At 44.5% G+C, this 13,235-nt stretch overlaps 2 protein-coding genes across 3 annotated transcripts in view; one reads left to right on the top strand and one right to left on the bottom strand.

The window, feature by feature from the left end:
* Positions 1-13,235, top strand: part of gng8 (guanine nucleotide binding protein (G protein), gamma 8) — a 757,718-nt gene that overhangs the window by 228,996 nt on the left and 515,487 nt on the right. Inside the window, exon 2 of the mRNA XM_037269082.1 lies at positions 2,499-2,507. The gene's annotated coding sequence lies outside the window, so the exon portion shown is untranslated. The remainder of the gene's footprint in view (positions 1-2,498; positions 2,508-13,235) is intronic.
* LOC119133336 (gap junction delta-2 protein-like) lies at positions 98-12,450 on the bottom strand. 2 transcript variants are annotated; one of them, XM_037269035.1, is made up of 3 exons: positions 11,162-12,450; positions 10,235-10,291; positions 98-2,202 (listed from the first exon to the last, which is right to left on the bottom strand). In XM_037269035.1, exons 1-3 carry the CDS (start codon positions 11,230-11,232, stop codon positions 1,338-1,340), a joined length of 993 nt encoding a protein of 330 aa, XP_037124930.1. In that variant the 5' UTR covers positions 11,233-12,450; the 3' UTR covers positions 98-1,337. The 2 variants fall into 2 exon arrangements, with proteins under 2 accessions (XP_037124930.1, XP_037124931.1); XM_037269036.1 differs by lacking the exon at positions 10,235-10,291 and having other exon boundaries at positions 11,162-12,448.

The raw sequence follows: 13,235 nt of genomic DNA on the forward strand, positions 1-13,235 counted from the left end.
TTTTCCGCAGTGATAATCGGCCTTGTGTATTTAATCAAACGCCGCGACCCTGTGAAGGATCAGCAATAAGAATGATGGATGGACGCAAGCCAAAAAGTGTTTGCATAATAATTTATTGACTTCTTTTCTTTTCACATATTCTATCTTAATATTATTGCTGCAGTTTTGGGAGCCTTTCAAATAAATCTTCACTTTCAGTGTTCCCAAGATGGGAGGCTAATGTAACTCTTTATATCATAACGCATGCTGAGTACAATTCACAGGAGCAGGATGCAAATAAACAAAAGTCTTTTTAAGTTAAATGTCATAACCTATCCATTCTAGTTATGTTTCTTTAACATGCCTTTTTCAGTCCATGGGATGAGGGAACACTTTTTCTGTCGTTTCTATCGGAAGGCTGCACAGAGAGCACGATGATAATACATATTCTTGAAGCTTACTCATCTAGGAATTCATCTTCATTCATCATCACCCTAAATTATGTTTCCAAATCGATAATGGTTCATTCCTAGATGTCAAATATGTACAGTACTTTCAAAATACAGCACCAAATCTGCTTGTGGAAACTCTTTGAATGTGTGACAACCATAGAAGGATATTTTATTGTTCAATTAAAAGGGTTGTGTGTCGTTGTACACAGCGGAAACACTTTTTTTTTTTTTGCTCTTGAATGTAAATTCCCCGTATCCTCTTTGCGGGCATCATGAGCACTCAGGTGTGTTACACAGTGCGGAACTCATTATCAGTGCACACATGTGTTTTACCCACTGGACGTGTTGCGCTAGCACAGCACCAAAATGTTGCCAAGGGTTTGGCAAAAGCAGCAAGGCGATGTCAGTGTGCTTGCGACATGAAGCGGTGAGGGGAAAAAAGGTTTGCACATGGATAGCCGGTGCTCTTCTATTTCGTGTGTTTTAAAAACAGTTCAGCGCTGAGATGTATGAGTCTCTTTCGGCAAGTAATTTTTAATTTTGTCGACTAGCGGGCAAATTGGCTTTTTTTTCCTCTACACTCATGCGTATGCATCTTTTGCATATCTCGGGAAATTACCGTTATTTGTGAGCTACAACAAAGGCAAGTAACGAGGGCCACTCACTCCTCGATGCGATTTCAACCGAGCTTAATATTATGAAATTGCTCATTTGTGTCTGTTGGGTTCTTTAAAGGCACCTAGTGTCACCTAGGTTAAACAGCACCAAAAGTTAGTGGTGGAAAGCGGATTCTTCTTCTCTGTGCTCCTTCAAAGTCATAATCCAGCGGTGACCTTTTGTGCCCTGGTGGTCCTCGGGGGGGAAAACCTCTTCTCCAAAATGTCACATGAGGCGGAGAAGCCTCTGTCAGACGTAGGCTGACTCGCTGGACTGGGTCCTGCCCAGGTTGGGGGTCTGAGACAGGTGGGAAACGTCCTTCTTACGCACTTCGCAGATGGACTTCCTTCGGGCCTGCACGCCGCGGATGGCCGTTTTTATCTTGCGCCAACCGAGGTGGTTGAGCTCGGCCAGATTGAGCACCACGCAAATGCCGCTGACGGCGAACATGAAGACCAGGAAGACGGTCTTTTCCGTGGGGCGAGACACGTAACACTCCACCTCCTTGACGCACGGGTAGCGGTCGCACTCAAACATTCCCGGCACGTTGAAGCCGTACAGGAAGTACTGGCCGGCCAAGAAGCCGATCTCCAGGGCGTTGCGGAAAACCACCTGGATGACGTAGAAACGGGAGATTCCTTCCTGTCGCCGCACTTTGGCGCTCTTGTGCGTGGGTGGGACCCCTCGAGGTCCGTTGGGGATCTCCTTGACCTCCAGGCAGTCGTGGTCCTCCTTACTGCTGTCGGGGTGCACCAGGATGCCGTTGATGTTGCGGGAGTGAAGCTTACGAGCGTGATGGTCATGATGGCGGCCGTGGTGACCGTGGCCGTGGTGGTCCATGTGAGGGTGCAGCAACGAGTAGCTGCGGTCCCGAGCTTTGGCCGACTGGTGGACCGAGTAGGTGATGAAGCACAGGCTGGGCGTGCACACCAAGATGATCTGGAAGACCCAGTAGCGGATGTGCGAGATGGGGAAGGCTTTGTCGTAACAAGCCTGGTTGCAGCCGGGCTGCATGGTGTTGCAGATGAACATGATCTGCTCGTCCTCGTACACCTTCTCGCCCACTATGCCCACGATCAAGATGCGGAAAATCACCACCACGGTTAGCAGGATCCTAGAAGAAAGAGAACAGGAAGCTGAGTGTGTGGATGCAAGGAGAACATTTGGCTTGCCCAGCAACTTCATGCATATGCATGGACAAGTTATTGCTAAGCAGCTGGGATGAAAATGATAGCAATTCATTGATTAGACGCTCACAAATCACGAGGGGGGGGGGGGCAATATGGACGCAGAGTGACTCACCCTCCACATTGACATCAGTGCGTGTATGCCTGCACATATGCTTCAACTGTTTGTCGTACTAAACACTAAATATTCCCCACTGGTCCCGATCCAACTTGGCCACTGCAGAGGAGGAATGGGCCTTTACGATTGCACCGTCAGCGCTTTGTAATGAGCAGCGAGCGCCCCGCGCACATCACGGGGGGAGCCCGCTGCCAAAATGCAGTGGATGCGCATACTTCCTGCGCCGAAGAGCCAATTACTTAGAACCCGCTTGTCTCTAGGCAGCCAGGGGGAGATCAATGGGAGCTGACGCCAGGTGGGATGGGCCAACTTTGTGCGCGAGCTTCAGAGAAAGTGGACCTAACTGCTCGGAATTGAATGAAGTGTTTCTAATAATTCGACTTTCTCGTTGCAAGCTAAAAGGCCTCACTTGCAGTTAAAGGCCTGTTGCCAAAGCAACGGCTTAAATGTGAGATGTCTAAGCAGGATGAGAAAAACAAAAAAAGGTTTACGTAAGCTATGCATGCTGGAAAATGTAAATATTGTTGTTCGAGAAAAGAAACAACGCTTTTTTGTGGAGCAGACGGCGGAGAACACGTGTTAGCGTGAAAGAGGTTTCAAATGGAGTCGTGCTCCACCTGCGAGCGTATGCCAAGTATGTTTTCTTCTGCGCGAGACGTAAACACGGCGACCGAGACAATGAGTGAGAGTCAACCATGTGTGTGACTTGCGCCAAATAGCAAACGTGCCCGGCCGTGATGGAGCAGCTGTGAGTGCGTACGCTACAATGACTTTCTCTCCGTGAGCGCCCGGAACATAGTAAAGCTCAGATGCACCTTTGGACCTCCATAAATTAAATTTAAAGTTGCCGTAGCGCAGGCTTTGGTTTTAATCAAAAGGTTGAGGTAAGGAGGTAAATTGCGTGATGTGTGTGCTCCTCGACTAGCTAACAGGATAATCTGCACGTGTGCAGATTGCTGCATTAGCAGAAAGCAATGAAGGAAGGTTATCTGCAAACATCAGTGTTTTAGTACTGCGGAGCCCCACAAGCGTGCTTGAGCACATTGGGCCAGAACCGCCCCGAGCTGTGAACCTGCAGAAGATTTGAAAACCATCACTCCTAGCCAGAAAATACATTTTGAGTTGAGCACATGAGGAGAAATTTGAAACAGATGCAGGTTTTTTTGTACCTATGCAGTTATCATTACTTATTTTGATCACGACGCAGCACCGCTTCAAAAAGATTTTGGTTAAAAAAAACGCTGCCTTTAAAAAAAAAAAAAAAAAGTAAAACAAATAGCCCATTAATGTTAAGTGAAATCACAAAAAATACTTTTTTTTTTAAAGTTATGTTAAGTTGAAGCAGTTGTCTATTTTATTTGTAATTAAAAAAAAAACAAGCTTTATTCTGAAATGTCACTGTTAAAAATCCACTTCCAATTAGGTGACGGTATTTGTACGTGAAGCAAAAAAAACCAAATAGTCACTAAAGTAACTTAAGTTACCTTCTCAAGGTGCAGTCACTGTGATAACACTTTGTGTGTATCCCGCGGGCTTCAAAACGCACACACACACACACATTCATTCATAAGACAGCTGCTGCCGCCAACCCTCCAGGGACGCCAAGAGCCCGCAGCATGACAGACGTATCCAAAAAAAAAAAAGATTCCACACATATTCTCTCTCTGTCACACACACGCCTGAGGTGCTCCATCCATTTCCAGTTTCTCGTTCAGGGTCACGACAGGCTCGAGTCTGTTCGGGGCCAAATCAGAGACTTATTAGCATCTCGGGATAGATTGCGTTTGATCATCAAGCTCCCGCTATAATGCTGAATGTGCAGATGCAGGGGTGCAGCCGGCCTTATCGGAAGGGTCAGGAATAATCTCTGCAGTAAGGCCTTGAGTCCAAAGATTTATCCCAACCATACGTGCTCAATAATAAGCTCCACCGAGTGCTGTAATGAATAAAGACTTGTGCGGGGCCGAGAAATTAGGCCGCTTAACGACGAGCGCGTCGATGTTTCTATCTTACTGCCACTCATTGGGCAACGACTCCGCTTTGCTTTAATAGTTTGGAATATACGGTAGACAGGCCGCCCGAGGGTCCACTCAACAGCGCCGTGAATGATGTCTTTAAGAGCTCTCAAGTTCAATCAGCATATTTTTAGCCAACGATTAAAACGTAAATGGTTTGGAAGTACGGTGGACTGAGGAGAACTCTAATAATCGCTTGTCTTGCTCATGAGGGAATCAATGTCTTTCTGGGATTGAGAAACTGAGCCTCATTAGTTTAGGAGAAAAACAAAATAAGATTATTTCGAGGATGATGCATTTTCCAATCACCCTTTCATCTATAATGCTCTTCTCATCCTCTTTCTTTCCTGGCAGAAGAAAAAATAAATTCTCTCTGTAGGCCTCAGTGCATTTTTGCTGACTGCGTCAAAATGCAGTTCCTGAAACTACCATGAATCTTATTGCTTTCCAGTGTTTGGAGTAACGACAGCTTCTCCGTCATCAAAAATATGATCACCGCAGAGGTTTTGCACGGTCTCAAGTGCAGGCTGCTAAGTTCAGCATAACTATCCAACTTTCATTAAAATCCCAGCATTGATTTATTGCACTTTAATGCATTCTCAAGTCTCACATAATAGGGAACAGAATACGGACGCTTCATGCATGTAATAGCATATCATGGTTTTGATTAAGGCTATAACTCGGTGTAATAGATAATGCATTTTTGCACGTTTAAAAACTATGATGGGAAATTATGAGACAATTATGATACGCTATTACAAACGCACAATGTTTTCTCATCATTAAAATTGAGATGGTGGTGCCAAACAAAATTGTAATTACTTTTTTTTTTTAAAGGTCTCCAGATTTTTTTAATTAATTGTCATTACTTTTTTTTTTTTTTTTTAAAGCTCTTCAGAGTTTTTTTTTTTGTATATTATTCCTTAACCCAACACCGTTGAATACAAAGAGTGTAAGGGTGAAGGATTAAATTAAATTAGTTGCACCCCTCTTGACTCGCTCGATTGATGGCTTTCCTTGGCCTCCGGCCTTCTATGTTATCTTTGCTGATATATGATGATAAAAGAACACGTATGACTCAATAAGTGGCAGTCTGGCCTATTGAGCTTGTCTTTCCTCTCGTGCTGCCTCCTCTGCGGACCCCGTGTCATCATTCATGAGCTGAACCTCAACTCACTCTCTTTCCGCTAAGTGCTCTGTGCTTCCCACAACGGGACGCAGTGCGGGCATTCCGCCATTTGAAACAGAAGCTTACTGCTCGCCGTTTTAACACACTTTGTGGCCTGGGTCCAAAGCATTGGATTTTTCAAATACTGTATTTCTAAGGAAAACGTTTGTCTTGTGCAAGAGAAAGATTGGACACTTCATTAGGTACACAACCTAATGCAAGAGCTGTATTAAAAATTCTGCTTGTACATATTAAATAATACTCAATTACACTGTTACAGACATTAATGTAACAATGTGACGTCATGCATCATAATTAGCTTCTTCTAGTAGTGTAGCCCTCTTGTGAAGCCAACTATGTTCAAACATGAATAATATATATATTAAGATGAGAATGAACGCACAAAACACAGATCTCTTCTTATGTGATGTACATGAGGGCTGACTGGAGGAATAATTGCTACTAAAGAGAAATTTGCAAAGATGAAGAAGCACTTTAACGTGCAGGTTCAAGTTCAACCATCCAATAAATTGATCTTGATTGAGAATTTAAATGTAAAACAGGCCTTGGGGCTTATAAATAGTTCATGAAACATAGCTTCATTTTGTGTCAAACTCATTTTTGTTCCGGGGCCATATTGTTATGGTTTCCCTCTGAGAGCCATTATGACTCAGAACTGTATAGTATGTACAACAAATTGATACACAACTAGTGTGGAAGTCGAGGAAAATAGTTCAACTTTATTTAATTTATCATGAAAGAAATTTTGGTCAAAATGAAACATCAGATAAAGTAAAATAATAATAAGACGCTGAAACTTCGAGAACATAGAGAGCACGGCAGAGCAGTGAAACATTGCACATGCTCTGGGAACTTAGGCGGCCCATCAATATGTTGCAGCGATGAATAATATCCTGCAGTGACTCAACGCTGAGCTCAGCTTTACCAGAAAAATCCGCCACTAAACAGCAAAATCGATTGTAGTCAACATGGCGGCTTGCCGCACAAATAAACTAATGACAAATTGTTTCATCTAAAAGACCAATGAGCTCCTTCAAGTCATCATAGAATGATGGATTGCTAATCAAATGTCGACATTTCCATCATGGGGAAGTTATGATTCAAAATCAGGATGGAAGCTTTTTGGGGAGAATTTTGGAGCTCTTGTGAAAGTAGGGTACCTCCCCCTGCTGGTTATCTTGACCTACTTAGGCTAAGAGGCAGCTCGAATGCAAATAACTACTGCAGTCGGGAACCATTCAAAAAGGCCATGTACAAATTTTGCGTTCAAAAGGCATGTAAATGTTTTGAGGAAATGTTTTGGTTTGACGTAAAAGCAGTACAACGGGATTTGTTGGGACATGCTAACAATAGTTAGCTAGGTATCGTTAGCATAATCATACACCCTTAAAACTTGGAAAATTGGACCGACAAACTTCAATTGTTAACCTATTTTTGACCTAGCAAGGTGTTCAAAATGCAACACAAGGGTGGTCATGTCAATATTTTTTTTTTATAACGGACATGACCTCTGCTGTGGCTTCCACATAATTGTGTCATTTTTATGACATTTTTTTTACACTGTTCAGTTGGATTAAAGTGTTCAACACAAAAAAAAAATGTAGAAATGCAGCCATGGTGAATTTTACATTGGCGTTATTTGGAACAGCTGTAGCTTTGTAAATGCATGAGGACGACATGGTTCTTCTAAAGACGATGGCCTTCTGCTGCTTATTAAAGGTGCTGTTTATTCAGCCAAAGCTGCATTGCTGTGTCTAGGTAGATGGTGAATATTGCATGTAATTTCTCTCTAAATAGCTCTGCGCTACTAAATTCCGTGCAGAGTAATGTGAAAATTAAAAAATGCACATGCTGACTATTTATTTTGCCCTCACATCCTTTCCTCTTCCTCCATCCAGCAATATTAAGGATTTTATCTTCTGAGGATCACCCACCCCCCATTATCTTTTTCTCTTTTCTCGCTCCACTTGTCTACGGCTCTTTCCCTGCAGCATTGCAGTGGAGAGCAAAATGCATCAAATTCCTTCCTTCCTTCCTTCCACTCTACCTGCAAGGTGTACACCTCTCATTTGAGGTGCTGCCCCAAGGCTTGGTGCGACACACACACCTGAGCACAACATTTCAAGGAAAAACATGCTCACGTTATATGCCGAGCATTTCTTCTTTTCCTTTCCCAAAAATATGTTTATACATCCTGTATGACTGAGTGTGAGAAACTATTTTTAATCCGGGCTATTATAAACTGCTGATGCTTACATGATGACAGAGCGTGAATTTTCCAAACAGCTGTAGAACATTGATTCCGTCATAAAACGAAATGTTCCGATTCCCTCACAATTTTTTTTCATATCTTTTGCTCCTGGCTGTAATTTCGCTCTGTCGCTCTATGAAGAAAGTGATATGTTTTTCAGAGCTAAGAAATTATTTACGGTATTTTGACGTGGCGAATGTTCAAAGTCAACTCTGAATAAAAAGCTTCAGTCATATATTTCTAATGACAAAACCAAATATTTTCATTCCTCTGATAAGACTGATGGAGCCGAATGTCTTTTCCATATCTTTGTGCAGAGCAATTATGATCACAAAAAAAACACAATGAGTCACAGTATGGAAGCCACCTGCAGTTAGTCTGAGGCATAGAAGCAAATCTCACTTTGTCCTTTTCCAAGTCTATGATTAAGCCAGCCTATGCTACTTTCTATTTCTGCTTTAATTACCTACCTAATACCATATGTTAGCTTCAAGACTACAATAAAGATAAAAAATGGAGCACACAGTGTCTGATGGTGCAACGCCATCGTCATATTGCAAACAAATGACTGCCATGCAAAGGACACTTATCAGCCAATGGGAGACGATGATGTCATATACTTTGGCCCAGCATCATTTCAAATGTGTGCAGGCATGCAATGTATTTAGAGTTTCAAATTCTACACAGGCTCAACATTCTACTTGCTGCATGCTCCGGCCACACTGTGTTAAGATACACTTGAATGGTGCGCAACTGTGAAACGCCGCATCACAGTTGATCGTGTTGGCACGTGCAACAACGGATCACTACTGACCACACCCAACTGGGGGGAGGGAGGGGGGGGAGTGGGTTGGCTGTGGTCAGTGGTGCAACAGACTTGAACCTTTCAACCCACAGAGGTCAGTGCAACAATTTTGACTCCATAACACTGTTGATGATGTGGAGTTGGTCCAATTTAGGAGGCACCTGTACAGCATAAGACTGTGCCAGAGGGTGAGCAGCATTCTCCAACTTGCTGGGAAATTCCAAAAATAGAATTGGGATGGATTTCCTGACCATGCAAACACATGCTTAGGGGTTTGTCACCTCAAATAGTGTATACAGTAATCTACAGATACCTCTCTAGAGAATTCTAAAAAAAAATCGGCTCGTGTTTGACGTTAATGTTCTGCTGCATTGCTAAAAATAGGGCCTCTCAGCTCATTATGTGTAAAAGTATATCCAGATTTGATATACAGTGATCCCTCGCTACTTCGCGTTTCGTTTATCGCGGCTTCACTACATCGCAGATTTTTTTTCCAAATTAAAAAAAACATTTAAAAGTCAAAATAAAACTTCTAAATTGAGGAAACATGTGTCTAACCTTTAGGACAATGTAGTATTGCTCCAAATGTTCGTTTACATTCCTTTAGAAGTCCGTTTTCACGTGTTAGCATGATCACGAATTAGCATCTTTCCGCTAACTCGTTAGCCTGCCCAGTACTTCTTGTTGGTGACCGTACTTCGCGGATTTCACTTATCGCGGGTGCTTTTTGGAACCAATTATCCGCGATAAACGAGGGATTACTGTAAACACTTTGACGACAGGGACAAACAGAAAAGACTTCGGGAACTACGGCCGACTAGCTCGAGTACAAAGCGGTGCCAAAAACAATGTTTAGTCGTTTAAACTGCCTGGACAAGCAGTAATTATGCGGGGACCTCATCGGAAAACTCTAATGTTACAGCTAGCTAATGCCCCGGGGGCTAACTTGAGAGGCTCGCAGGACAAACACGATCTGAGTGAAAGCAAAACATGTTGAACTAGTGTCTGACTTTATTGTAAATAAATAAAGTGAGCTGTATGTTCATATCCTCAGGGTGTCAACCACCCTCTGGATTGTTTTACCCATTTCACATTAACATTTAGCCCTGTGTAATTTGGGGTTATTAAGCTAATGGCCTATCATAAAAAAAACAACAACCCACAACCAAAACAAGTACTTAAAGGACCATTCTAAATTTAGCCAGAAAAGCTTCCAGGCTGATTATAATGGTGACTCGGGGAACCATTTTAATGTTCTTCCACTGAAGTGCATGATCAACAAATAGCTTAATTAAGCACAGGAGCGGGAGCCATTACATTGTTAGAGAATATTCATTATGACTTTTGAAAGCGGGAGCAGACAAATTGAGAGTTGCTTCCATGCCTCTGAAAGACTACAGGTGGCTTTCTGCATATTGTATCCGGTTGACTTGATTTAAACCCAAAAAAAAACCCCGCATTCAATTATTTGTTTGACCACTAGGGGGCGGAAAGACTCATTTATAAAAACAATCACAACAGTTAGCGATTAGCTTAGCAAGTAGTCATGGCTGACATGTTAGCAAACAGTTGCCTACTTACAAATCCAGTAGAAACAGAGCAACACGGACATCCCTTTGGTCTCCTTTATCCGGCCACCTGTTGAACGCAATTCCAATATTCACTAGCGTTTTGTGCTCTCTTTTAGCGCTAGCTAAATATTCAGCATTCTTCAGCAGTTATTCGAACAAGAAAAAAAAAAAAAAGAGCTTACAAATGGCTCCACGAAACTTGCAAGTCGGAGCTCAATTCCTAGCGGTAACCCCATAAGCTGCGGTCGTATAATCGCACGACTATAAAATCGAAATGCATCCTAAAATCCAGTCAGCATCCTTGCAGGTTTTCCTTCCATCTCTCTGCACGCCTAGCAGATTTAATTGCTTAATAATGTGCGTTCAACCACAAGCAAGGCTCCATAAAATGACTTAGTTGTAAGGAAAATCCCCCAGAAAACCAATCATAATTCCGGGCCAGCGAGGTTTGGTGTCACGTAATGCAGCTCGCATCATCTCTGTTGTTGTGATGCAGTGACGAGTATTAGGTGTCAAATTTTTAGTCAGTCACACAGAGATGATGCGGAGTGCAAATATTCCAGCATGTCTGCTTGATGCCAATCAAAATAAAAGCTTCAACCTCTCAGGTGAGGATTTCAATGTGAAGTGTTTGCAGATAAGAAAAGCCGCTCTGGTCTGTCTTTTCCATTTGACACCTCTTCATTTCCTTTCTTACCCATTTTGCCTTGCTGGGGTAAATCTTACCGTATCAATACCTGGGCTATTAGGTCGTAGCAACACAGGAACCTCTCTGAAGCTTCCTATTGATTATGTGTGATTAGTTCATCCCTTAACTAACAGTTAAGTGGGCAGGGGAAGGTGAGGAGGTGTGGAGAGGACAACGTGGAGTGGATCCAAAATGAGGGGAGGAGATGTCCTCACGCAAAAAACAGTGGCAAATAAAGCGGTTTCTTACCTGCCAATCATGGTAGAGTGCTGCTGGACAGCCGCTTCCAGCAGCCTCTCCAAAATGGTCCATTCTCCCATGGTGAGGCGTCAGGGTGATCAGACCAAACGGCGTACTCGGAGGTGACCTTTCTTCCACTTGGACGGGGGCGCAGCCACGATGACCCCCGCCTCACCTCAGCCCACCCCACCGGCTATCCTTTGACCTCTACACCTGGCCTTGAGTGATGTTTTTACGCTTCCTCTAGGCCAGTCGTGCTATGATATCCCGTGCCAGTGGTGGAGAGGTGCTGATCTAATTGCTGAACCTCCTCTCTTCCTCCCGGGCTCTCTCTTTGCCTGCCCCCCCCCCTCCTCCCCTTGTGCAGCGATGCTTGTCCTCCCCTGCCGCACCACTCTGTTCTGCACTACAGCATATGCTATAGCTCACTGTTTGACAGGCATGATCACCCTCGTTCCCTGTCGTCGTTCCCCACTCAACCTCCGGGCTGCTCCTCCCGGTACCTCAGCTGGCCTCCCTGCCACCAGTGCTGATCTCTGCTCGTCCTTGCATCCTCTTAAGATCTTCTTCTCCTCTCACCTCAGGACACATGAGGCATTGGGCTGATCCCGGCCGGCTTACCTCAGCACACTGCAGCGTAAACAAAGCCTCTCGCGCTGGATAAAAGCCCCGACTCCCGCTCTCCTACTTCCTACTGAGGACTGCAGAGCCGCGCAGATCCTGTCTGCTGAATGTCATTTTATGACTGGAGGAATGGTCTCTCCCAAAGCTCCAAGCGCTACAAGGACCCATAAAAAAAACTGCACACACACACGCACACATTCATAGACACGCACGCACAAGCACGCGGCCACCCAGCCCCTTCGTCATAAATCAAGCTGCCTTGCTGCATCCAGCGAGGCTGAACCAAGGCTCTGCAGACCTCCCGTCCTGCCTTGTCCCCCTTTGCTAATTTGAGCACACTCCAGTGCTCAGAATCACGTCTGCTGCAGGGAGCACTCGTGAAAGGCTGTCCTGTAAAAGCCTATTTCTGGGCTCCATCATCTTGACTCCCTGCAACCTCCTCCTCCCCACGCCAGCACCTCAACCCCACTAGCCACCTCTCTCCTTCTCCCTCCACCTTTTTTTTTTTTACTCACGTTTATGTGCAGATCTTTCCCCAACTCGCTCTGCTCTCAGCGCTCAGTCCCCATCTCTGCGTTCCCTCTCCACCTCTGGCTCGTTCTCGTGCAGGGAATCGCTCTATCTCTGTCACATTGTGAGCATGCAACACCCCCCCGCACCCACTCGCCTCCCCTCTTTCTCTCTCTCTCCCTCTTTTCTCGAGCTCTCTCCTCCCTCTCTCCCGCCCTCCCTGGTAAATGTGCTTACTCTCATCAGCTTTACTTATGCTTGCAAGAATGCCTCCTTCTGGCCACAAATGAGGGATTCAACATCTCACGCTGCATTATGTCTCATCATCGCTGCAATCCTTTGTTCCGTGGTCTTTCCCACACTCTTCCGCAACTCTCATCCGTGAAAAACCATTTCAGGAGAATCGTGTCCCTGCTTCTCCACCATCCCCCAGTGATTCCCACCTTGGCTTATACTGTCAGCAATGACAACACACCGACTTTACCCTGACCCAACCCTCATGCCATTCCCATATTCCCTTGCCTAATCGGCCCCTATGCTCTTCATTCTGTTTTCTCCTACTCCCCCCCCCCCCTTCATTACATCCCGCATGCTCCCCATCCCTCTCAGGAGACATGAGTGCAGTATTGCACTTTGCTGTGACATTGAAAGCTGCATTCATTAGATTTATATTAAGGTGATGTGGAGATGGGAAGGTCTCCCTCCATCATGCGCACACATGTAGGCAGAGGTGCGTCATCACATATAGGCAGCCCCACTCAAGGAATCCATAATTTGCCGTGTACAGTATAAAGGTGGGGGAATAAAAGACACATTTGTGAGTCATAGACGGGCTTCCCCATCCACAGAGAATTGGGTGCACTAGTTCAGCGCCGATCAATAATGCAGCGGTATGATGAGCAATTTGCACATCGGACTGAAATCACCGCTTGAAATCTTACCGCTTACT

Source organism: Syngnathus acus, chromosome 14, assembly GCF_901709675.1.
Source record: "Syngnathus acus chromosome 14, fSynAcu1.2, whole genome shotgun sequence".
NCBI lineage: Eukaryota > Metazoa > Chordata > Actinopteri > Syngnathiformes > Syngnathidae > Syngnathus > Syngnathus acus.

Bases quoted from the DNA above. Each gene is read 5' to 3' on its own strand.
- LOC119133336 (XM_037269035.1), bottom strand. From the start codon at position 11,232: ATGGGAGAATGGACCATTTTGGAGAGGCTGCTGGAAGCGGCTGTCCAG. The intron at 10,292-11,161 runs GTAAGAAACCGC...TGCGTTCAACAG, and splicing joins CACTCTACCATGATTGGCAG to GTGGCCGGATAAAGGAGACC. The intron at 2,203-10,234 runs GTAAGTAGGCAA...TCTTTCTTCTAG, and splicing joins GCTCTGTTTCTACTGGATTT to GATCCTGCTAACCGTGGTGG.